The 22,501-nt window shown below is 46.8% G+C and overlaps 1 protein-coding gene across 2 annotated transcripts in view; it reads right to left on the bottom strand.

The window, feature by feature from the left end:
• Nucleotides 1-1,697: 1,697 nt before the first annotated feature.
• The window catches only part of si:dkey-22o22.2 (neural-cadherin), a 128,149-nt gene continuing 107,345 nt past the window's right edge, over nt 1,698-22,501 (bottom strand). The window contains exons 17-35 of one of the 2 annotated variants that reach the window (XR_005036284.1): nt 18,860-19,143; nt 16,516-17,145; nt 15,408-16,404; nt 14,715-14,808; nt 12,541-12,734; nt 11,945-12,180; nt 10,668-10,945; nt 10,374-10,588; nt 9,492-9,619; nt 9,210-9,337; nt 8,128-8,239; nt 6,883-7,063; nt 6,615-6,781; nt 6,251-6,515; nt 5,624-5,804; nt 5,236-5,489; nt 4,330-4,487; nt 3,095-4,158; nt 1,698-2,578 (exon numbers count right to left, since the gene is read on the bottom strand). Coding sequence is in view for 1 of the 2 variants with exons in the window: in XM_036945505.1 (XP_036801400.1) it covers nt 3,565-4,158; nt 4,330-4,487; nt 5,236-5,489; nt 5,624-5,804; nt 6,251-6,515; nt 6,615-6,781; nt 6,883-7,063; nt 8,128-8,239; nt 9,210-9,337; nt 9,492-9,619; nt 10,374-10,588; nt 10,668-10,945; nt 11,945-12,180; nt 12,541-12,734; nt 14,715-14,808; nt 15,408-16,404; nt 16,516-17,145; nt 18,860-19,143 (5,096 nt within the window). In the remaining variant the exon portion in view is untranslated. Of the gene's footprint in view, nt 4,159-4,329; nt 4,488-5,235; nt 5,490-5,623; nt 5,805-6,250; nt 6,516-6,614; nt 6,782-6,882; nt 7,064-8,127; nt 8,240-9,209; nt 9,338-9,491; nt 9,620-10,373; nt 10,589-10,667; nt 10,946-11,944; nt 12,181-12,540; nt 12,735-14,714; nt 14,809-15,407; nt 16,405-16,515; nt 17,146-18,859; nt 19,144-22,501 lie in introns of both variants that reach the window. The other variant, XM_036945505.1, reaches the window with a different exon arrangement.

The following is a 22,501-nucleotide window of genomic DNA, read 5'->3' as shown; positions in this document are numbered from 1 at the left end:
CATGCTGAGGGGAGATGGAAAGTGAAGGGAGAAATGGGACGAACATCGCCTGGCCTCAGAGTGCGGTGTGAGCCTCACGCCTCCGCTTCCGACAAGAAAAAAAAAGTACCTTTTCACAGAATGGTGTTAAAGATGAGGCCTACACTTTTAACATGTGCTTTGCATTACTACAGTATCCTTCTTAGGCCTTGAGTATTGTCTTGGGCCTGGCATTTTAGTTCATGTTTACACATGCTGTGGGAGTATCTTCTGAGGGGGAGGAGAAGGCTTCACTCTCGAATGACAGCCGGCGTGGAGAAGAAGCCTTTACCATGACTCAGACGGAGTCACAATGACGTGCTCAACATTCTAAGTAATCACTCAGGTATTGAAGGGTGTTATGTTGAAACCAGAGGGACAACACTAATCTTATGAATTCAAGGTTAGATAAGGTGGGTCAAAACAGCTGTAAGAGACTGTCAGTAATATGTGATTGTGTTAAAGGTCCAATGCAGCCATTATCTATATCAAGTAATTTCAGGGTAACAATTAACTTATTGTGATTGTTTTCAATTCAGATGGTCAAAAAGAAACTTAGATTCTTAGCAAACAACAATTTCTCAAGCAACAATTATGCTAGGGCTGTCTGGGAGTGGTCTGAGTGGGGAAAACTGAAAACTAGCTGTTTTTGGCAGAGGTTTTGAACTCTTTCTTTTTTGTCTATTAACTTATCCACTGCCTCGTGATGTCACCAGGCAGGGCAAAACTCCTTCCCACCAAAACAGGCTGAAATGTCAGTCCGTATTTTCGAACACTAAAAGGGAATTGTAATTTTCACAATTGCACAGTATTATTCCAACCTCATAGTGTGGAAATATACTGTACTCTATATTAAACACAGGAAAATTATGTTTTTGACTGCACTGGGCCTTTAAGAAAATTGCCCAAGTCCTATCTCTAGTCCCTCTAATGTCCCCCACCCTGAAAGGACTGAACAGTGACTGATCCCTGGTCAGTCAGCTCCGCTTGGGGGTCTGTGTGTGATGATGCATGTCTCTCCATGAGGCCAGTGTGTGTGTGTTTGAGGGGGTAGTCTAGGAGGCAGACAGTGGGATAGCAAGGCAGGCATGGGCTGCTCTCTCTCCCCCCTCCCCCTTCCCAAGTCTCGGTTATTGTGTTGTTATTGAGAGGTTATTGTGTTGGCCTGGGAACGCATAGCCCCCACCTCTACATGCCAGCGTTATCATAACCCCCCACCCATCCCTCTTAAACCAACCCTGACAAAGAGACCCTCTCCCCCCACCCCTGACTCAACTGCATAATGAGTCCTTCATTTTTATGACAAGTTTTTTTCATTTTTCAACTTATCGTACGTACAATGTGCTACCATCTCCACGTACAAATAGCCCATATTATCTATGACACATCTACAGTAGAAATATTTGTTTAAATCCTTGAGAGAAACTATCGTTTGACCAAATACATTATTTTTCATGTATTTCGTGTAAAGATCTGAAACTCACCACCAGAGGGCAGTATGTCCCTATGTTAAGAATAATCATGGCCGTATTTCTCATCCCCTGTTGTTGAACCTTCTCTCATATAGTGCTATGTCCTGATAAAGCCTGGGCCATGGTTCATCAACGGTGTCCATATAATAGAGATGGAGTTACAGCCATCCATACATTGGATAAATAAAGTTACAAAACCCATTGCAATGCCTTGAAGAAAATTAATTTTTATTAAAAGTAATATACAAAAGGAATATCTGACGTTAGGTTGCTATAAAACGTTAGATATGTACATTATATATACACATAATAACATGGGGGGCAAGGACCTCGAGTCCTGAATACAGTAAGTAGGGACGCTGGGCTGCGAGGAGTGAAGCCTTACTGGGTTTGTGAGTTCTGGAGTCCATGTGTGTCCTGATCAAAATCACTGAACGGCTGCAACCACATTTATCCATTGTATCTATCATTTTAGGTTAAAATATGCAAACATAGCAACTGCAGTTAAGTTATATGGGGGAAAAAAATGTAAGGATGCAGTCGATAATTGGACCAAACACCAGCGTACAAAAGGCACCCCCAGTAATTTGAAATGTGGAGACAATAGCCAGAAGGGATTTTATCAGTGTGTTTGTTTAGTGAGGTGTTCCTGGTTCTCACTTTGTCCCCACTGTGCATCACAGTAACTCTACAGCCATGGAAAAAAATTGATATTTGTTTATACAGCTATACATAAGACTTATCAAGAACAAAATCGTAAAGTGAAGACATTTTGGGGAGCTAGTTTTGTGGAGTTTCTGTCTACCTACGGCAACAAAAATAGAATCATTTCAATCAGATCAATTATAAAATAATTTTCGGCAATGGAGTTTCTGTGATTATACTGTTTGACTTTTCTTTGACTACTCACAGCTATTCCTCCCCAGCCAACCCCTCCCTGTACGTCCTGTCTCCTTTAGCACAATACATTCATCAGACGTTGTCAGGACACTGTGGGGTCATCCTGCCCTCTTGTTTCCAAGACGATAGGACAGGAAGTTTCAGACATGATTGGCATCACACAACACCACCTCTGAACCAACGTAGAGCTAGAAACAGAAGAAAGGAGCACGTCCTTGTAAGACACATCAACACAGTGCACCACGAGGGTTGAGATCATTATATCTATATTGGAGTATAAAAATATTTCCTATCTGAAACCCATCACTATATTCTATAATACACATCATTGATGCCAAGTGAGGGTTTCTCACCGGGCATATCAACAATGCTTTTACCGTTCTAAGCATTTTAAGGTTTGTACTTATTTTTTGGCAAATGGATTCTGCAATTAACACTGAGAATCATCCACTAGTGCAATTAGACCGTGATTGAAAGAGAAAGTCTTTGACAATAGTCTAGAGGCTCTAGAATCTCTTGCATATGAGAACGGATAACTTACACATATCAAGGAACAAGCAACACGATTGACAACTTTCTTCGTCTAATCAATTTTGCTTTAGTTATATAAGGTTCCTCCTAGAGATCATATCTACCTCCTGCTGAACTGAAGAAGGGGAACTCCCCCTGTGTAGGACAAAAATGCTGTTAATATATATTCTCACAGGATAGAATGTGGTAAAGGAACAAATCAGAGCTTCTCCGTCTGCCCGTTTCCCTGGCATGACTGTCTTTATCCAATAGGGTGTCTGAAACAAAAACGTTATAATACAAAATAAATGGGTACCGGTAACATATACATTTGACACATTAAGTTCAAAGTCCTTATAATATAGAAGAACAACATTGTCCCTGTTGGTTCAACATCATTTCAGAGCAAAAATAAATACAGTTTCAACACATCACCGAGAGAAATAAAACGGAATAAATAAATTCATCTCACTAAGACTTGTAATCCCTCTTCCACCACATAAAGCTTCAGCAAACCTGTCAACATGAAGAAAAAAATAACAGGAGCCAATTTTCTGTGTGCTTTCTTTCCCTTACTACCAACCAGCAGTGACACACCAGACACAATCACTAGCAGGTACTAAGTCAGTCAATGTTGCAGTGTATGTTGTGTTTTATGAATACCCTAAAAAGGGTGTGGCAGGTTGTCCTGACTATGGCTCCTCTGACTCTGGCTGTAACACAAAGCGTCCCTGTATGTCAGCGCCAGCGCCGGCCGCTCGTACATTTCACTTAGAGCCTCAAACTTGTCCCCCCAGTGGGATAGCCGGTCAGAGCTGAAGGCTGCTCCCTCCTCTTCCTCTGCTTTATCGTGGGAGATAGCAGAACCCAGCGAGCTGAGGCTACCGACCGGGGACCCGGCGCCCTCGATGCTCCAGACGTGATAGCTGTCCGGCGGGAACTCCTGACTGTCGTTGTCGGCCTCCCAGATGATGCGCGCCACGTAGCTCTTGAAGTCCATGGGGCAGAGGCCCACGGAGATAGCATGCGCATCATTACTATCATTAGTATAGCTAGCATTGCTAGCGTGGTGATGATGGCGGTGGTGGTGGTGGGGGATGTGGAGGTAGGGGGTCCCTGAGCTGCAGGCTGAGCCAGCGGGGTGCACCTCCTCCTGGGAGCCCTGGGAGGACTTGATGAGAGGGGCGGTGGTGCAGGATGAGGACTGGGACAGGCTGGAACACAGGGGCCTCTTCAGCTCTGTGATGTCATAGGCATTCTGGAGGGATGAAATGGCATCAAATTAAAAACATACGTATGAACAATAAGTAAATGATGCCATCTGGTGGTCAATTTAGAAATCAATCTCAATGAACAGCGACGTAGGTCATTTCGCTGTGCTGCAATGTCTGACCTGTGCGTGTGTGTGTGTGTGTGTGTGTGTGTGTACCTGGTCCTGCTCTCCTCCTCCCTCCTCGTTGTAGTTTAGGATGTTCTCTCTGATGTCCTCCCAGCTCTGGTGTTCTGCAGGGAGGTGGTACACGCCCCTCTTCTGGAACTTACTACGACTGCCCTTCTGGTTCCACACTGTCACAGCTACCAGCACAGCTACAGGACACAGAGAAAGGAAACAGTTCAGTCATTAGAGTGGATGGAAGAGATGGAGAGATAACACTACTGTACTCTACATGCATCTGAGTGTGGAAGGGAAAGAGATGAATCAAAACCTATCCTTTTCACGTTCACCTCTTGTCTTCTGTCGGTCATCTACCGTCCCTCAGGCAATCCTACACTCTCTTTTCCCCTCTCCCTTCATGCCATCTCTCTCAACTTCCCCTTACTCTCCCTGCAAGTCTAACCATCACTGATTTTTAGACATTCACCACTGTAGCTACTTCACCCTTTTCCTCATCTCGCTTGACATTTCTAGTTTTAGCACTCAGATGTTTATGTTCGCCTTCTCCACTTCTCATCCCCCTCTCCTTTCCCTGGCATGGGGCTATGATCTCGCTGCGTCGTGTATCAGGGCCGTCAGCGTTGACAGAGGGGTCCTCGGGGGCACTGCTAGTCTGACATCACAGAGCCGTACCCGTCAGAGGCTCATACAAACCTCGCTACCTGTCACGTGTCACTGTCATTGAACAGGCCCTCTAGTCTCTAGTCTATTTCCCCTGCTCTCCCTTCCACATACATCCAACTACACATCTATCTATATGGTGTTTATCAATGCTGCTAATGGACAGCATTATAATGGCTACTCTATTGATGTCTTTAAGCACGCTTAATGTTCCGTAAAAACAGCTCACTATACTGTAAAAGGTCATGTGAAGAGAGGGTTTTAGTCGCCCATATTTACCGAAGAAGACGAGCAGACACATGCTGATGACCAGGATGGAGCCCGGGCTGAGGGCAGCCATACGGTGGGCTTTCATCTGGCCCACCTCACAACGCTGACCTCTGAACCCCTCGGGGCAACGGCACTGCCAGCTGTCAGGGGTCAGGGCGTGGCAGGTGCCCCTGTTACGGCAGGCCGAGGGTCCACAGGGGGAGGGCACACAGCGGTGGTGGCCTGATGTCTCATCTGTCACCGTCACCTGGCCACCTGGACACCTGGGAGAGGGCGGAGAACAGGTTTGTTCTTTTAACTATGTCTGTGTGTCCTTAGCATGTGTCAGATTGTGTGTGTGTGTGTGTGAGATAGTGCTTGTATGTGTTTAAATGTGTGTGTAGTCAGCCTCACACACCTGCACTGGTGTTTCCTCCACAGGTCCACACAGTAGAGGGGGCTGCGGCAGGGCTTGGCACTGCAGGCGTCTGAGTGACAACCTGAAGTCACCCCCCTCCGCTCCAACACCGTGCTGAACTCGGTACTCTGACCATCCAGAAGGAGGGAGTGGTCGTTCAGCCTCACATCCCGCAGGCAGCCTGCGAAAGAGAAAGGGAGACTTAATGACAGAGCAATACTAATAGGATAAAAGATCATCAGAGATGATTGTTTTCTGTGATTGCTACTTCTAAGAAATGTATTTGCCTTGGTAAAGTAAAATATAGGGACAAAAGGGAAAGATTGTGTAAAAAATATGGAACAAAATGACAGAAAGATCAGCCACTCCTTGACATGGACCTGTGGCTTTTTGACCCAGCCAAAGATACACACACTGAGAGCTAGAAGGCAGACACAAGGAGAGAGGAGACCATTACAGTGGAGAGGAGGGGAGGAGTAGAGACAGGATGAGGTGACATGATGAGAAGAGAGGATGAAAGGAGGCAGGAAAACAGGAGAATAGATTGAGACAAAGAGGAGACAGAGGAGAAAGAAGAGAGAAACAGCAGAGAAAACATGGAAAGGACAGAAGAGGAGACTGTCTTACCCTGGAAGTCAGCAGATTGTCCCGGGGTGGGTCCATTCCCCAGCAGCACACTGGAGGGGTGCACCACAATCTCCCGCCTGTTCCCCATCCAGGCCCTGGCCTCCCGCGAGCCACCGCCCTGCTCCAGGCGCAGCGTGAAGAGGTTGTCATGACGATGCAAGCTGGCGAGGACCCACTGGCCCCCGTCGACCCGCTGGCTGGCCAGGCGAAGGGAGTGGGCACCGTCACCCAGGTTGGCACGCACCGACAGGTGGCTGTCTACGATCTGAGAGAGTGGAGAGAGGACGTCAGCAAATGTAGCCACTTTTCACTTTCCAATTGACTAAATTGGGTCCTGTGAGTGATGTGACAGCAGGGCGCTGACCTCCAGGATGATGTACTCGTTGGCACCGTGGGACGTCATGGAGAGCAGGGTGCCAGAGGAGGAGCGCGTGCGGAGCAGGAGCTGGATGTGTGTACGACGGGGGCTACCTCCCCCCCTCAGCTGGTAGCGTAGCATACTGTCCCTGGCGAAGGACCACTCTGGTAGAGCTACAGGGGAGAGAGGCGATATGGTTAATCATTTCTCACACACATTCACACACCAAAATACTGCTGTGAAGAAGAACCAGTCCACCAGCAAAGTCACCTACCTTTGTCACACTTGTGCCCGCTGTACCCGGGGTGACAGTCACAGCTGAAGGAGCCCCACTCGCCCAGGCAGGTCCCGTGGACGCCACAGGAGGGTCCACTTGCTGTCACACACACCCCGTCTGTCAGGCCACAGCCTGGGGAACTATCCAAGCTCTCCCCCGGAATTCCCAGGTCATATACCTCCAGAGAGAGATGTAGTGAATACATTATAGGTTAAATATCAGCTTAGAGAAACATAAAGAGAGCCCTCAGAGTCAGTTATCAACATTTGAGCTCAATGGATGCTGTTGCTGTCCTGTGATCCTCTCCTTTCCCACCCCATGTCAAATAGGGCTTTATATGGTCAACTTCTTGAGCCAAAATGGCTACTACTGTTGCTGTACATAATCAACTGTCTGATCCAAAATGGTCATCACTCATGCTGTCCTGCTGCGCTCCTCTCCCCTAATTATTCATGTCAAACAGGACTGTATATGGTCAACTGTCAACCATTTGAGCCAAAATGGCCACCACTTCAGTCCCATTTTCCCTCCCTTCAATATTTCCCAGCAGTGACGCAAAACCACACAAGCTAATCTGCTTTCAGGAATAGTTTATGGAGGAGATGTTCTTTTAATTGATGTCTTATTTGGACTTTGAAATCGTTTTTTTGTCCTCATTTCATAAGCTGTGCTCAAACGACCGTCTGTCCAACTCTCTCAGCCAGTGCCAACAGAAGACACACACAAAGAGGTTGACACGCACGCGGGCGCGTGCACACACACACACACACACACACACACACACACACACACGCTGCAGAGAGAAGTCGCAAAAGAGACAGAGAAGCTAACACTCTCCCAACTGGAAGACACATACACTGCCTCTCAAAACACTCTAGGAAAAACCCACTCACATAAACAAATGAATAATGACAACCCCATAGAGTAAACAGACTTAAAGAAAGCATCTCTTCTTCCCAGGTATATTAATACAGCTGCCAGTCTCCGCCTCCTCTGAGCTCTGTTCATAAACCTGTCACTATCAGTCTGATGGATAGACAGCTCTGTCACTCTGATGGGGAGCATGAAAACACTGTGACAGTGAGGAAAGGATAGAACTACTAGAGAAGTTTGAAATAAAAGGTGGTGGAGGAAGAGGAGGAGGTGTGACTTTAATGCAGAGGGAGAGAAAGAAAGAACGAAGGAAAGAGAAAGCAAGGGAGGGGGTGGGGGGGAAGAGAGAGGTTAGGGTAGAGAGGTTACCTTGCTATCGACCACCAGGTTCCTGAGGCAGCCAGTGAAAGCTTTGTAGCGTCTGTGTGTGGAGGTCTCCTTCACCCCACCCAGCTGGAGAGGCTGGTTCACATTCAGGAACCTGGGAGATGGGGAGGAGAGGGAGAGAAGAGTAAGAAGAATAACAGTCAGTAACCAGGTTTCCATCCAACCTTTTTATGCAAGCAAAGACCATGTCGGATCAGAAATGTCATGACAGGCCTGACAGAAACATCATCTTTTTCGGGAAACTTTCCAAATGTCGACAAAACAAAATACGCTACGCTATCTTTTTGTGTTGGTAAAATTAATTATGCGAGAAATATCGAAATATTGATATAATAACCATTATATGGAAGTAAACTTGGAGTCACACGATGACATGTTGTGTAGTCCTCCCACTACGACTCGTCGGGAAAGCATGTCATTTATTAGGCTACAGATGAAATAGGATATGATGAACTTCACAGGGTGATTAAATCGCACATTGATGAGCTTGATGCTCCTTTCCAATAAATATTGAGGGTCTTATTCTGGTGACATGATAATCGATGCTTGGCGGCTGTTTAACAAATAAAAAGAATGTCTCTTTTGTCCATAATAATAACCTCATCGTGTCGGCTACATGTGCGCTCTAGTGAACATCTTTCAGATAGCGCTATTGGCTAGAGAGCACGTGCCAATACCAGAGTGGGCACACTCGCTACATAACCACAAAAAACGTTTTGCGAGAAAACCATCAGTATAGTTTAAAATACGATTGAAACCCATTTAACTTGTAATTTTGTATTTGGGAAAATTGGGGACATTTTGGGGAATTTGACCGCAAAAGGTATCTTTATGTGCAATACGTCATCACAGACTTTTATCTGCAACAGGTCAGTTTGATGGAAACATCTCTGGTGAGAAAATACACATCGTTTTTATTTAGCTGATTTTACAATATTCACATGAAAATCTGTCGCCAATTGGATGGGAACCCAGCTAGTGTTAGCTTGTGCATAACATGGTTTGTCTGTAGTGGTCTTCAGTGGTCTGTAGTAGTCTAGTGGTCTACAGTTGTCTCCTCTTACCTCAGGTTGCCAGGGGTCTCTCCAGAAGCCTTGCAGCCAGACTGATCTGTCTCCAGCACCTCCACCACTAGACCCTCCACCTCATTCACCACTGCCCCCGAACACTGGTCTAGGATCAGTTGAACTGCCTGGATTAAACACATCATATAGTACCACCGTCATGTTCACAGTCAGGTCCTAGCTCAGTTCATAATGTAAGCATCCCAATGAGGATTCCCCCATCGGCTATTCCCCAATCCCCAACCATTCCCTCCTCCAACTCCTCTGGGAATATGCCTGGACCTTTCCGTCACTGACGATGTCCAGGCGGTGCCATCGGCGGTCCGTGACGGTGGATCTCGCTGGGAGCTGCAACGTCAGTGATCCCGATCCATGGCTGATGCTGAGGGTCGGAACGCCATTCCTCAATTCTGGAAGAGAGACAGGAAACAGGGATGAGGAGACATAATCACTTCGAAGCTTGAGATCACATAACAGTGGAAACACATTCTGACTCTGCATCAATCAATCTAGTCATTTTCACAAACATATTCTTGGAAACAAGCCAATCGAGCCACCAAGCGCTTGAAACTGGCTGACTCACCAATATACAGAGTTACATTGATAAGCCACCTTAATGTTGGAACAACAGTATGTGTGTGAAAGTGTGTATGACTACATGGTGTGTGACCTGACCAACCTCTGTGTTCTACACTGCTACTCAGTTGAGCAGAACCAGTGAAAAATGCTTCACCGCAATCAATTCAGCAGCCATGTTCGATTTGCTATCCCCAGAGCGGGGGAACTTGGAGCAGGCTCGATAATTACATAAATTAATGCGACTGGGCTACCAAACAGATTATGTAAGGCCTTTCTAAAGGCCAAACTGGACTAATCTTTTAAGGACATATAGGACCTCTGGGATGTGACATTAGGATTAGGGGGGACATGACTTGACATTAAAGCCATATGGCTTATAGGGACCTGAATATGACGCAGGCTTATGAGGATATGAGTGTCACCTCCACTAGAGGTTTGATCAAGAGTGCTGGTTGCCAGTCGATCCCCATATTGCTTTACCTATCCATATCCAGACACATTGAAAGTAGGAAGTAGGAGTAAGTGGGATGGACTATGGTGTGGTTGTTTCTGTTCAGGGCCTACAAGTAGGCTGTCTGTTCTTACCCAGAGCGATGTAGTCCTCCTGCTCTCCGGCCTGGGCGGGGCCTAGAGGGCCGTTGTAGAGCAGCAGCCCATTGGCTGACTCGGTTATGAACTCCAATGAGATGTGGCTTTGAAAGCAAGGCCTGATGGGAGGGAACCAGGCATAACCCTGGCCGCCGAAGGAGTGCTTGGTCTGCTGACACTCAGGCCCGTCAAACATGGGTGGACACTTGCACCTGAACGGCAGGGGAGAAACATTGTGAATGTGTTATTTCTAACAGCTAATGCTAACTAGTGAGAGCTCGGCCGTCATACCTGTATCCCAGCTCGCTGTCCTGACAGGTGCCTCCGTTGAGGCAGGGGTTGCGGGGGTAAGAGGAGCAGGCCTGGTGCAGGCTCTCTCTGGCCCTGCAGCCGCAGCGTGCCTCAGAGGAGGCGGAGACAGACACCAGGGAGGTGTTCCCGGAGCTGAGGGCGGTGGGGGTGAGGCTGAAGGTGACGTCGCTGCTGCAGCCGCCCGACTGACTGCAGTCTGTGTAGGGACACTCGTCTATACCCACCTGGGAGATAGACACACCCAGTGCTGCTTCCAACTGAGAGAGGAGGGGGGAGAGAAAGAGAGAGTCAGTCTACTGCCTGTCAGTGAAATCAAATTGGTTTGAATCAGTCTTCATATCAGTCTTTCATAGTCTTCATTTACAGTCAGGTGATGTCTCTGGATGAATTTGTTCTGACTCAATCTGTCTCCAATGGCTTAAAGGCAACTCACCAGTTCCATTCAACCTTAACAGGCAGCAGTAAAACTGTCAGTGACACACATCCAGTATATAAACAACTGCTTCTGGGCAGCGCAACACCCACTACAAAACAGCTTAGGATTTATGGACGAGTGAGTACTTTATAAAGACTCAGACGTTCTCTCCTGTCATCCCTCTTTTTCTCTCCATTCATCCATCCCTCTCTCCCTTTCTGTTCCCCCGGCACAAGCTTGGGTCACCAGATGCTATCTCATGCCTTAAATGGACATGAAAAATGTACACACACTTGAGTAGTGTGCCGCTGTGCGTGTGTGATTAAGTGTGTGTGAGAGTTTAAATGTGTGTGTGTGTGTGATGAAATATGTATGTTGTTGAGCATGGTGTCAGTGTGTCAGTGTGTGTGTGTGTGTGTGTGTGTGTGTGTGTGTGTGTGTGTGTGTGTTTAAGTGTGTGTGAGATTTTAAATATGAGTTTCTTTTTAGTAGTGCATCACTGTGTGTGAGATAGTGTGAATGATTGTAACGTTGTCTAGTGTGAAGCTTTATGCGTATTCAGACTCTTATATGAGACACTTAGTGTGTATCCCATCTTCACCTTAGCTTTATGCGTATTCAGACTCTTATATGAGACACTTAGTGTGTATCCCATCTTCACCTTAGCTTTATACGTATTCAGACTCTTATATGAGACACTTAGTGTGTATCCCATCTTCACCTTAGCTTTATGCGTATTCAGACTCTTATATGAGACACTAAGTGTGTATCCCATCTTCACCTTAGCTTTATGCGTATTCAGACTCTTATATGAGACACTTAGTGTGTATCCCATATTCACCTTAGCTTTATGTGCCATCACATTGCCGTGGAGTTTCTCGGCCTTGTAGTACGGCGAACCGTGGGCGGCGAACCACACGCTGACCTCGCGCTCACCCTGGCGGTTGCCATTGGCGACAGAGAAGATGTGGACGTTGTCCCGGTTGGTCTGGAGAAGCTCGGAGAGGAGACGACCCAGGCGGGAGAAAGAACTCTCCTGACCCGGTGCACTACTGAAGAACTGTTCCACTGTGATGTCTGCACAACAGGATGGGGGGGTTGAACGGTCAGTACACTCAGTTCACCATTTTGTAGTTCAACACACTACAAAGTGGAATGCCCCTTGCAAAGCACTCCCCTGCCCAATGTTTTACAGGTAACGATTGTACAGATCAGTCAGATGTTTGTAAATGCTCAGCTGGGGCCTGGGGGTGATGTGAACCACGACCTTAGGGAACTATTAGATACAAGAAGGCCTGCCACACAGCACTCAAGCGTGTATGTCATCACACATGGAAACATTATGACAGCATTAGCTCCTTATGGTCTGTGGTCAGTGACCAAGATAAAGAGTGAAAAGTGACGATATTGGCTGATAAACTAGGTGGCAAAACTCACTGGACAGGCGCAAAGAGCCAGCGTTCTGGACCGCCTCCTCATCCAGCTCCATGACAACGACCTCCGCAGTGGAGGTCACGTCGGGCCAGGTCTTGTCGGAGACACGCACCTCGAGGCTGTAGGAACCCACCGGTACAGGGGCCCCCTCTCTGATAATCAACTGGCCTGAGTTGTGGTTCAGACTGAACAACCCGCTGAGAGAGGGAGGAGGGAGGAGGAGATGGAGGGAGAGAGCAAGATAGAGGGAGAGAGAAATGGAAGAAGATTGAGAGAAAAGGGGGGTAGGGGGCATAGAAGTAAAAGAGAGGGAAGGGGGAGAACAGAGAGTAAGAGAGATCAGCAGTAAGTCCCCCCGGTGTTCATCCATGCAGGACTATCCCTGGCCTCCCTCCATGCTCACCATCGCATATTAAAACACTGAACTGTCCAGGGAGACAGCCACATGCATTATAGATGGGTTCACTATCAGTATCAATGCAACCCCCTCTACCCTACCTCTCCTGCACTCTACCAACACCCCTCCCTCCTCCCACCTAGCCCCCTGTTAACTCTATTACCCTATTCCCTGAATACCCAGTTCAGTGTTCACTCTATCAAAAACCTATTCCCCCTGAACCTGCTCCCACAGCCTCTTGGGTTCCTTCTATGTCTCTCTGTCTACTCCCCATAGACACATTCTCACTACACTAACCCCACCAGCCCTGCCTAAGCCCCATGTTAATACTGCAGAACTTTCTATCCTATCCTGCTCCTAAAGTCTACTTCTCACTTCTGTAACTTTTCTTACTCACATGTCATTGTTCCCTCTATTACAGTGACTCTTCTCCTTCCCAGCTATCTACTCATATCTTCAATCCCCTTCCATCTATCATCCCTCTATTTACTTGGCCCCTGTCCACTCTGGTCCTTATCACTGGCTCAGATCATGACAAGGGAATGATGATGGTTCTGCTGTGACTATCTCCATCTACCTCACTCGCTCCACACCTCTCAAGTTAGAGGTCAATGCCAAGGAGTTAATCTGATGTCTTTCAAAATGTCTCTGTTTTTGAAGCTTCCGTCTCTACTGAAAATGGGAGGGGGGGGGGGGGGCAGTACAGAAAGAAGCAGTACAGTATGTCAGTTCTGTTCTATAGAGCCTTTGTACAACTGGAGCAACAAACAAATGTTTGCAGATACACCTAGCTTTACCACATGACCACGTTATTGTTTTAGCATCACATCATTTGATGGCACACCAAGGTAAGTACCCTCACACACTGGCCCGCGATCAAAAGAGATTTGAAAAGGTGCCATAGCTCTCTCTTACGTAACAGTAAAAGCTGGTTATGCATGGCCCGTGACCTTCAGAAGTCAGGTCAAATTAGGTAATTATCTGAGCCATAAGAAAATTAAACCGGCTGGCCCAATCGAAGAGGTGCTGAGCTGTGGGGAGATGTGTGTTATGTCATCCCTCCCCGGGACATCATGTTAATGTAATACATTAATGAATCCCTGTTTGCAGAGCTAGCCGGGGCAAACATGCAACACAGCACTTTGGAGACAGAAAACAAATAGGCTTCAAATCATCATCTACACGGATGGATGGTAGGTATAATGAAATGATCCATATAGTTTGGTCCTTCGAGACGCATTGGGATCTGCTGACTGGGGATTCAACATGGTAATGGCTCTTTCTTGCTCACTTTCTCTCTCTGTTGTTCCTTGTCATCTTTTTGTGTGCTTACTAGCTCTTCCGATTACAGGTGTCTCATTAGAGGGAGAGGTGCCAGCAGCGTAATCAGCTTCTTTTCAGTGCACACCAAACATTGCGCACCCATCAAACAAAACCAGAGCGTCGTTCCTCGCTTCACTGGGAATTTTCAATACAATTCTTTATGAAGTATTAATAATGGTGCTCCTGACAATTCATCTCTCCCTTTCCCTCTCCATTTCCCTCTCGCTTTCCCGCTCTCTCTTCCAATCTATTTCTACTTTCTCTGTTTCTCTTAAACGGCCTGTTTCTCCTTCCCCTAAAATGTATCTTTCTCTCCTTTTACATTCTGTCTCTCTCTCTCTCTCTTTCAATCCCACACTTTCCTCCCCTCTTATTGTACACTCTTTTGTCTTATTCTTTTTTCCTCTCTCTTAAGTGGCCGGGCTTCATTCCAACTTTAGTGAGGAGATCAAAGTACCTGGGGGGTTTGCCTTGGAATCTGTAAACCTTTTCGCTCCAGTCGTCAAGGTCAGGGGATTGAACCTGTCCAAGCACTGTTGTGGGGAGAACACCTACGGGGGGAAACTCAGAATTAGGTGCGGGAAGACAACCCTTCCCTGTGGTACACCTAAAGCTCTCAGAGTGAGGGAGAAAAAGAAAGAAAGGGAGAAGAGGAGGAGGGGAGGAAGAGGGGCGGAGGAGGGAAGATAAGTTGGAGAGCGTCGCCTCGTTGGCACATATGGACACGGTTTTGAAAACACAGCAGGGGAAGTGCACACATTAGCATGTTAGCTCCCGTTTTCCCTCCAAAAAGCTAAATGGAGTGCTGTAATCCCCTTAGGCGTGAAATAAAATAAAACATGTAATGGCTCCTGTTTATATGCCTATCAAACCTGGGACTTAAGCTTAAGTAAATTGTTTGCTTCATGGCATGTTTGAAGATACATGATGAATTCTTATTAGAAGGTTAATGTACTTTCATCTGGCAAAACCCATACAGAGAATCTACTAAAAATACATGACAGAAAAGCAGAGTTTTTCCAGCAGTTACAGCAAGCTGACAGATGGCATGAAATACTAAATAAGTGATGTTGGGCTTCAAGAGTCCGTAAGCATTCAACTGTGACAAGTAGTGTTGTAACAACATCAGCAGACCACTGGAGAAACATACCATGGTAGCTGTACACGAAGAAGTCGGTGTGGCCCGGAGAGTGGGGGTGGTCATTCCTGTCGCCGATGACAACCGTCAATGTGTTGGTTGAGCTCATTGGGGGAGACCCGCTGTCAATCATGAGAATGGGAAGGCGGTACTCCTTCTGGCGTTCACGGTCAAAGGTTCGCAGGGTACTCAGTGCAGCGCTACCGTTGCGCAGGTCAGTCAGGTTGAAGCTGGTAGCATCGGAGGTTAACATCAGGAGACAGATGGAAAACGGTCCACCATTGGGTGAGGAGTCGCGGTCGGCTGCATGGAGAAGCAGGGATGTATCGTTTATTCTCACCGCCTGGGGGGCAGCCATGTTTTCCCACACAATGGGCTTGTAGGGCACCTCAAACTCTGGCCCGTTGTCATTGACGTCCAGTACGGTAACCATAACGATGGCGGTGCCGGTGAGTGGCGGGCTGCCCGTGTCGGTGGCCAGGACCATGAGTCTGTGCTGGGATACCATTTCCCGGTCCAGAGAGTCAGCCACTACCACCCAGCCTGACTGGTCCACCAGGAACTGCCCGTAGGGGTCAGACTCTTTGGCAATGCTGTAGGAGAAGCGGCCATTTAGTCCTGAGTCCAGATCGGCAGCGGTGACTTGAGCCACAATGGTGCCAACAGACACGTCCTCAGACATGGCAGGAGCCTCATAGAACTGTGGGAAGAAGACGGGTGCGTGGTCGTTGGAATCCTCCACCTGAACCAGGCAGTATGCCAGGCTGAAGAAGTCTGCGTCTTCCGCCTTCACAGTCAAGTTGAACGTTCTCTCGTGGGGCTTTTCAAAGTCCATCTTCTTCTTCAGCCGCACCACACCACGCCGGTTCGCCTTGTCCGTCTCCACAAAGAACTTCCTGTCCTCGTCGCCTCCGACGATGCTGAAAGTGACCACTGCGTTCTCACCCTGGTCGCCATCGCTGGCGGAAACCGCCAGAACCTCGCTGTTCACCTCTAGGTCCTCCGCCACCTATTAATATTGATAACAAATGACATTAAAATATTGATAACAAAATACTCAAACATATTACAGTGCAACAGTATTGGGGTGAACAGGTGTGTTTTGAGCAGGTGAACAAACCTGGGCATTGTAGACCCTCTGGGTGAAGACTGGTGGATGGTCATTCACATCTGATACCATGATGGTAGCCGTTCCAGTCCCAGACAAGCCCCCACCATCCCTGGCCTCAACCACAACCAGATAGCGGTCCTCCGCCTCACGGTCCAGAGACCGTAGAACTGTACTGATGGTTCCAGTTGAAGGGTTGATGGAGAACAGATTGAGGTTGATCTCGTTGCGAACGTTTTGTACGATGCGGTAGGTCAGTATGGCGTTCTTCCCGGCCTTGGGGTCATCTAAATCCGTGGCCCTTATCTCCATCACTGAGGTGTCGGCGGGAGAGTTCTCAGGCACGTGGCCAACAAAGCAGCCTGAAGAGTCCGGCGCCGGACATGGGAAGACTGGTGCGTTGTCGTTGATGTCATGAACTTCCAAAAGGACGTCAGCAAAGCCAGTGAGTCCCGCCCCTCCCTCATCGGTGGCCAGAACCAGGAAACGCCAGGCCGGGCGCTCCTCACGGTCCAGACGGCGTTGGGCATAGATGCGACCCGTACTCTCATCGATGGTGAACTCACTGCCGGCTCCCTGGCCGTGGAGTGAGTAGCGCAGGGCGCTCTGGTCTGCCTCCTGGTCTGGGTCGGTGGCTGAAACCTACAAACAGGAAACCCCCAAAAACCTAGCATTAGACAGTAGGGCCGGATAGAATCTGCTATGAATTTTTCTTTTCAATTTCTTTTTTTAACCATTTCTGTTGATTTACGGATATTCTGCCTCTTCAGATTCCATCTGGCCCCAAAAATAGGACATGAAAAGAGAATTGATTGCAGTAGCCAATATACAGTCTGTTGCCTTGCAACAAAAATAAGACCATTTTCCTGGTTTTCCTCTATGGATAATTAGCCTGCCTTCATGTTATCTCTGTGTGAAGGACAAGCTCAGACACTTCCCCCCACATCTATCACCAGAACGCACAATGCAATTAAAAGTTAATAGATGCCAGCAAAAGAAGAAATACACTTTTTTATTTCTCTCTTCCCCTCTCACCGGAGGGTTTGTTTACAAAAGCCTTTGAAGTTTACATTTTTTTCTCTCCATTTCCTGACAATGCAATGAGAAGACAATATCGAGACACGGTGCGGCGTACGACAGCCAAGGCCAGGTAAATACTCATTTCAAATTGGATTTCCAATCTTTTTTCTTTCGGCAGGATTGTATTCATATACAGAGCGAAGGAACTTCGGGGAAGGGATGGCTGCCTGCCACACACTGGAAACTATTAAGTGCATTAGAGGGGAACCGAGTGCACATCAAATCAATTCCACCTCCAGGAAAGCAGCCCTGGGTTGAATACTGTGACACATGCCTCTCTCTCTACGATTACTTCCATGGCCTCATGAATCGTACTCCTTTTTAATCTGATTTACCTTGGCGACGTGCACAAACAGTTTTACTGGGAATAGGTGTGACGAAACTAGGCTGGGTACACAATGAAAGCCTAAGAAAAAGCAGGAGGCTCCACAACTATTTATCGTGGGCAAACTGTGGGTGCTCATGTTGAGTACTATTAGGTATCAACACTTTAGGATAGGAGTATAACATTGGAGCCTATTTGATTTCACACAATGCCCACATGTGCTATGAGTTACCGTATATATTATGCTACTTGAGAGGTGAAGCCAAAGCCACATTTCCATCAATGGGTGGACAATGTCACTGCATTCACTTCCATTCTATTAAATGTTTTTATACTGCATGTATAAAACAGAACTTCCTCACAGCAAGTTTAGCTTTATCAAAAAAGGCTTTCAAATATCAGTTGTCCTACCCTGCTATTGTCGTTGTTACAAAGGGACTATGTATGAATGGCCTCTGACCTCCAGCTAAAGACAGGAGGCTCTGTAAGTTAATGAAACAACCTAATGGTGTAATGCACTGTTTATGTGGCTGTTATAAGAGGCAAACCAGTACGTAGGGACTAGAGCAGGGATCATCAACTAGATTCAGACGCGGGACGATTTTCTTCTTGAGTGGATGGTCGGGGGCCGGTACATAATTACAAATCATTTTTAGACCGTAAATTGACCGAAGAAGCCCAAACAGATACACTTTTTGACCAAAACATAATAATTTCAAACCTTGCTTACATTTGTATACGGGTGTATCTCTAGTATGTGTCGGAATACTTGCGAACAGAGTTCCAAAATTAAAATCACTTGGAGCTGATTTCCTGGTGTTGAAAATAAAGTATAAAAAAATAGTTTTGCTCAGAAAACCTGGGGAACCAAATAAAACCACCTGTGGACCAAATTCGGCCCATGCGCCGCCAGTTGGGGAACCATGGCCTATAGTATGTATGACATCTGACCTCCAGCACGAAGACGGGCAGCTCAGTCAGCTCCTCTGTGACAGCGGCGTGGTACTCTGTCTGGCCGAAGACGGGCGCCTCATCGTTGCGGTTCACCACATGGACCACCACTAGGCTCTCATTCTCCCATTTCCCGTCGGAGGCCACCAGTCTCAGCTCGTAGCGTTGCTCCATCTCGTAGTCTAAATGCTGGGCCACAAAGATGGTGCCCACCTCTGGCTCCACGTCAAAGGTGCCCATGGTGTTGCCAGAGGTGATCTGGTAGCGGAGCTTGGCGTTGGCACCTGGACAAGGAGATATGGCTGTTTCAAGGTTGCTTTTATTGGTTAGATAAGGTAGAACTAGTAGTCCATGATAGAGGAGGAGAAAGGAGGACATAGTTACAGGCAGTATGCTGTGGTATGTGTGTGCTCACTCTCACACACAAGCCTACAGGCTGACAATCTGCACATGTACAAACACGTGCCGCACAAAAACAAAAAGACTACCTCACACTTCCAACAGCCCTCAACACAAAAGAACAACCCCCACAATACCCTCTCTGAGTCACACAGTGCCATCCGGCTATCAAATATTTCGGAGGAAAACATCAGTTTCTCTCACAGTGGGCCTCATTAGACAGAATACAGAAGGCAGTGAGGGCTGGTCTCACCCACCCCCACCTCAACTTTGTCTCAGGCACCACCGGTTCTCCTACCCCCTTCATGTCCTCAGTGTGTTCAGTTAAAAATACACAGGTGCACCCAACAAATGTACATAGAGTACCAGTCAAAAGTTTGGACTACCTACTCATTCAAGGGTTTTTCTTTATTTTTACTATTTTCTACATTGTAGAATAATAGTGAATACCTCAAAACTATGAAATAACAAATATGGAATCATGTAGTAACCAAAAAAGTGTTAAACAAATCAAAATATATTTTAGATTTTAGATTCTTCTTGATAACAGCTTTGCACACTCTTGGAATTCTCTCAACAAGCTTCACCTGGAATGCTTTTTCTCCTTGAAGGAGTTCCCACATATGCTGAGCACTTGTTGGCTGTATTTCCTTCACTCTGCGGTGTAACTCATCCCAAACCATCTCAATTGGGTTGAGGTCATGTGATTGTGGAGGCCAGCTCATCTGATGCAGCACTCCATCACTCTCCTTCTTGGTCAAATAGCCCTTACACAGCCTGGAGGTGTGTTGTGTCATTGACCTGCTGAAAAACAAGTGATAGTCCCACTAACCCACTATCCGCAAACCAGATGGGATGGTGTATCACTGTAGAATGCTGTGGTAACCATGCTGTTTAAGAGTGCTTTGAATTGTAAATAAATCACAGACAGTGTCACCAGCAAATCACCCCCACACCATCACCCCTCCTCCTCCATGCTTCATGGTGGGAACGACACGTGCGGAGATCATCAGTACACCTACACTACGTCAGACCAAAGGACAGATTTCAACCAGTTTAATGTCCATTGCTCGTGTTTCTGGGCCCAAACAAGTCTCTTCTTCTTTAGTAGTTGTTTCTTTGCAAGCATGAAAGCCTGATTCACGCAGTCTCCTCTGAACAGTTGATGTTGAGATGTGTCTGTTACTTGAACTCTGTGAAGCATTTATTTGGGCTGCAATCTGAGGTGCAGTTATTCTAATGAATGTATCCTCTGCAGCAGAGGTAACTCTGGGTCTTCCTTTCCTGTGGCGGTCCTCATGAGACACAGTTTCATCATCGCACTTCATGGTGTTTGTCACTGCACTTGAAGAAACTTTAAAAGTTCTTGAAATTTTCCAGATTGACTGACCTTCCTGTCTTAAAGTAATGATGGACTGTCATTTCTCTTTGCTTATTTGAGCTGGACTTGGTCTTTTACCAAATAGGGCTATCTTCTGTATACCACCCCTACCTTGTCACAACACAAATGATTGGCTCAAATGCATTAAGAAAGAAAGTCGACAAAATAACTTTTAACAAGGCACACCTGTTAATTGAAATGCATTCCAGGTGACTACCTCATGAAGCTGGTTGAGAGAATGCCAAGAGTGTGCAAAGCTGTCATCAAGGCAAAGGGGGGCTGCTTTGAAGAATCTCAAATCTCAAATATATTTGCTTAACACTTTTTTGGTTACTACACAATTCCATATGTGTTATTATCATAGTTTTGATATCTTCACTATTATTTTACTACGCAGAAAATAGTAAAAATAAAGAAAAATCCTTGAATGAGTAGGTGTGTCCAAACTTTTGACTTGTACAGCACATATTTGTGAATACTCTCACACATGCATGCACACATCTTTCTAATTTCTAATTTCTCCCTTTTATCCTCCCCTGTTATCTTATCTCCTCTCCTCTTCACTCTCTCATTCCTCCTTTCTAACCTCATCCACTCTACCACTGTCAACCCTAATCAGATACCCCATCAGAAGCGGAGAGGAGAGGGCTAGGTCGGGATGGCGTTCCCGGTCTGGGAAATGGGAATAATGAGATGGGATCAAAGGAGTCTGAATCCTGACTGCTGGTGTCTGTCGTGTTAGAGTGCTGGGTGCTCCATTGTGGAGCTCCACAGTGGGACCTTCATACTAGTCCTTATAAAGCTATGTAAGAGCTGAATAAGGACGTGGTTGAGGTTCTACAGTAGTGAGTCTGATGAGTAGAGATGTATGAAAAGGACTGTCAAGAACGCAGATGTGCACAAGGCTGGATGACTTACACTAAACATGACACATTCCATTCCATAAACAATCTCCATTTCATATTGTACTAGTTCCTGCACCAGCTTCCCACCCCCACGCTCAAACATATGCGCATAAACACAAACACAAAATGTTTCTCTCTCTCCGTCTCTCTCTCTTTCTCTCTCTCACAGACACACACATACCCACACTCCCTGTCTGTCTGCATCTGGCTCGGGCCCTGTTTACCAGCACGGAGGAGATTTTAGGAGACAAACACCATCTGTGTGAGACATGTCGGGCCTTCATTACGACATGTCATGCTCCTATCGGGAGTGTGTGTGTGTGTGTGTGGAGGGGGCTTAAGTGCGCTGGCCGTCAAAGCTTCTGAGCACGATCTGCCGTGACACTCGCCAAGAGGGTGTGTGTGTGTCTGTGTGTTGAGTGAGTGAGTAAGTGTGTGAGTGTGTGTTGGGTGGCGGGGAGTAGCTCCTGTACTTTTGCCTCTGGCCGCCTCCCTAATGATCGGTCTGGCCATATGGTTAACCCCCCCTCCCTTAAGTAACACTGGTGAGGGGGACAACTGTGCACATCAGGGGGGTGGAGGGGGGCTCAAGGGTTAAGTGATTTCATCCTAAGCAAAGCAGGAGCTCCACTGAAGGCCCCAAAACTCTGATTAAGGTCACTAGCATATCCCCCCCACACCATGTATTGGACCCCATCCACTACCCCAATCTGCTTACCATTAAGCTAGACAACCTATATCTGTTTACTGACAAACCTTCAGCTCAACTCTACTCCAATGTCAACCTCAGCAAAAAAAACTTGATCTTGTTAAAGCCCATCCAAAAGTTCTTCATTCGGCACATTTTCCACTTGGGGATAGAAACCCGATCCTAAAAGGATGTCTGTCTGCAACAAAAGACGCTGAAACTAATCAGCTTTGGGGGGAGCGTTTAACAGGGGCCCTTCTATTCCCCAC

This window comes from Oncorhynchus mykiss, chromosome 2, assembly GCF_013265735.2.
Source record: "Oncorhynchus mykiss isolate Arlee chromosome 2, USDA_OmykA_1.1, whole genome shotgun sequence".
Lineage (NCBI taxonomy): Eukaryota > Metazoa > Chordata > Actinopteri > Salmoniformes > Salmonidae > Oncorhynchus > Oncorhynchus mykiss.
The sequence above is the reverse complement of the archived record's forward strand: the minus strand, read 5'-3'. Positions and strand labels throughout refer to the sequence as shown.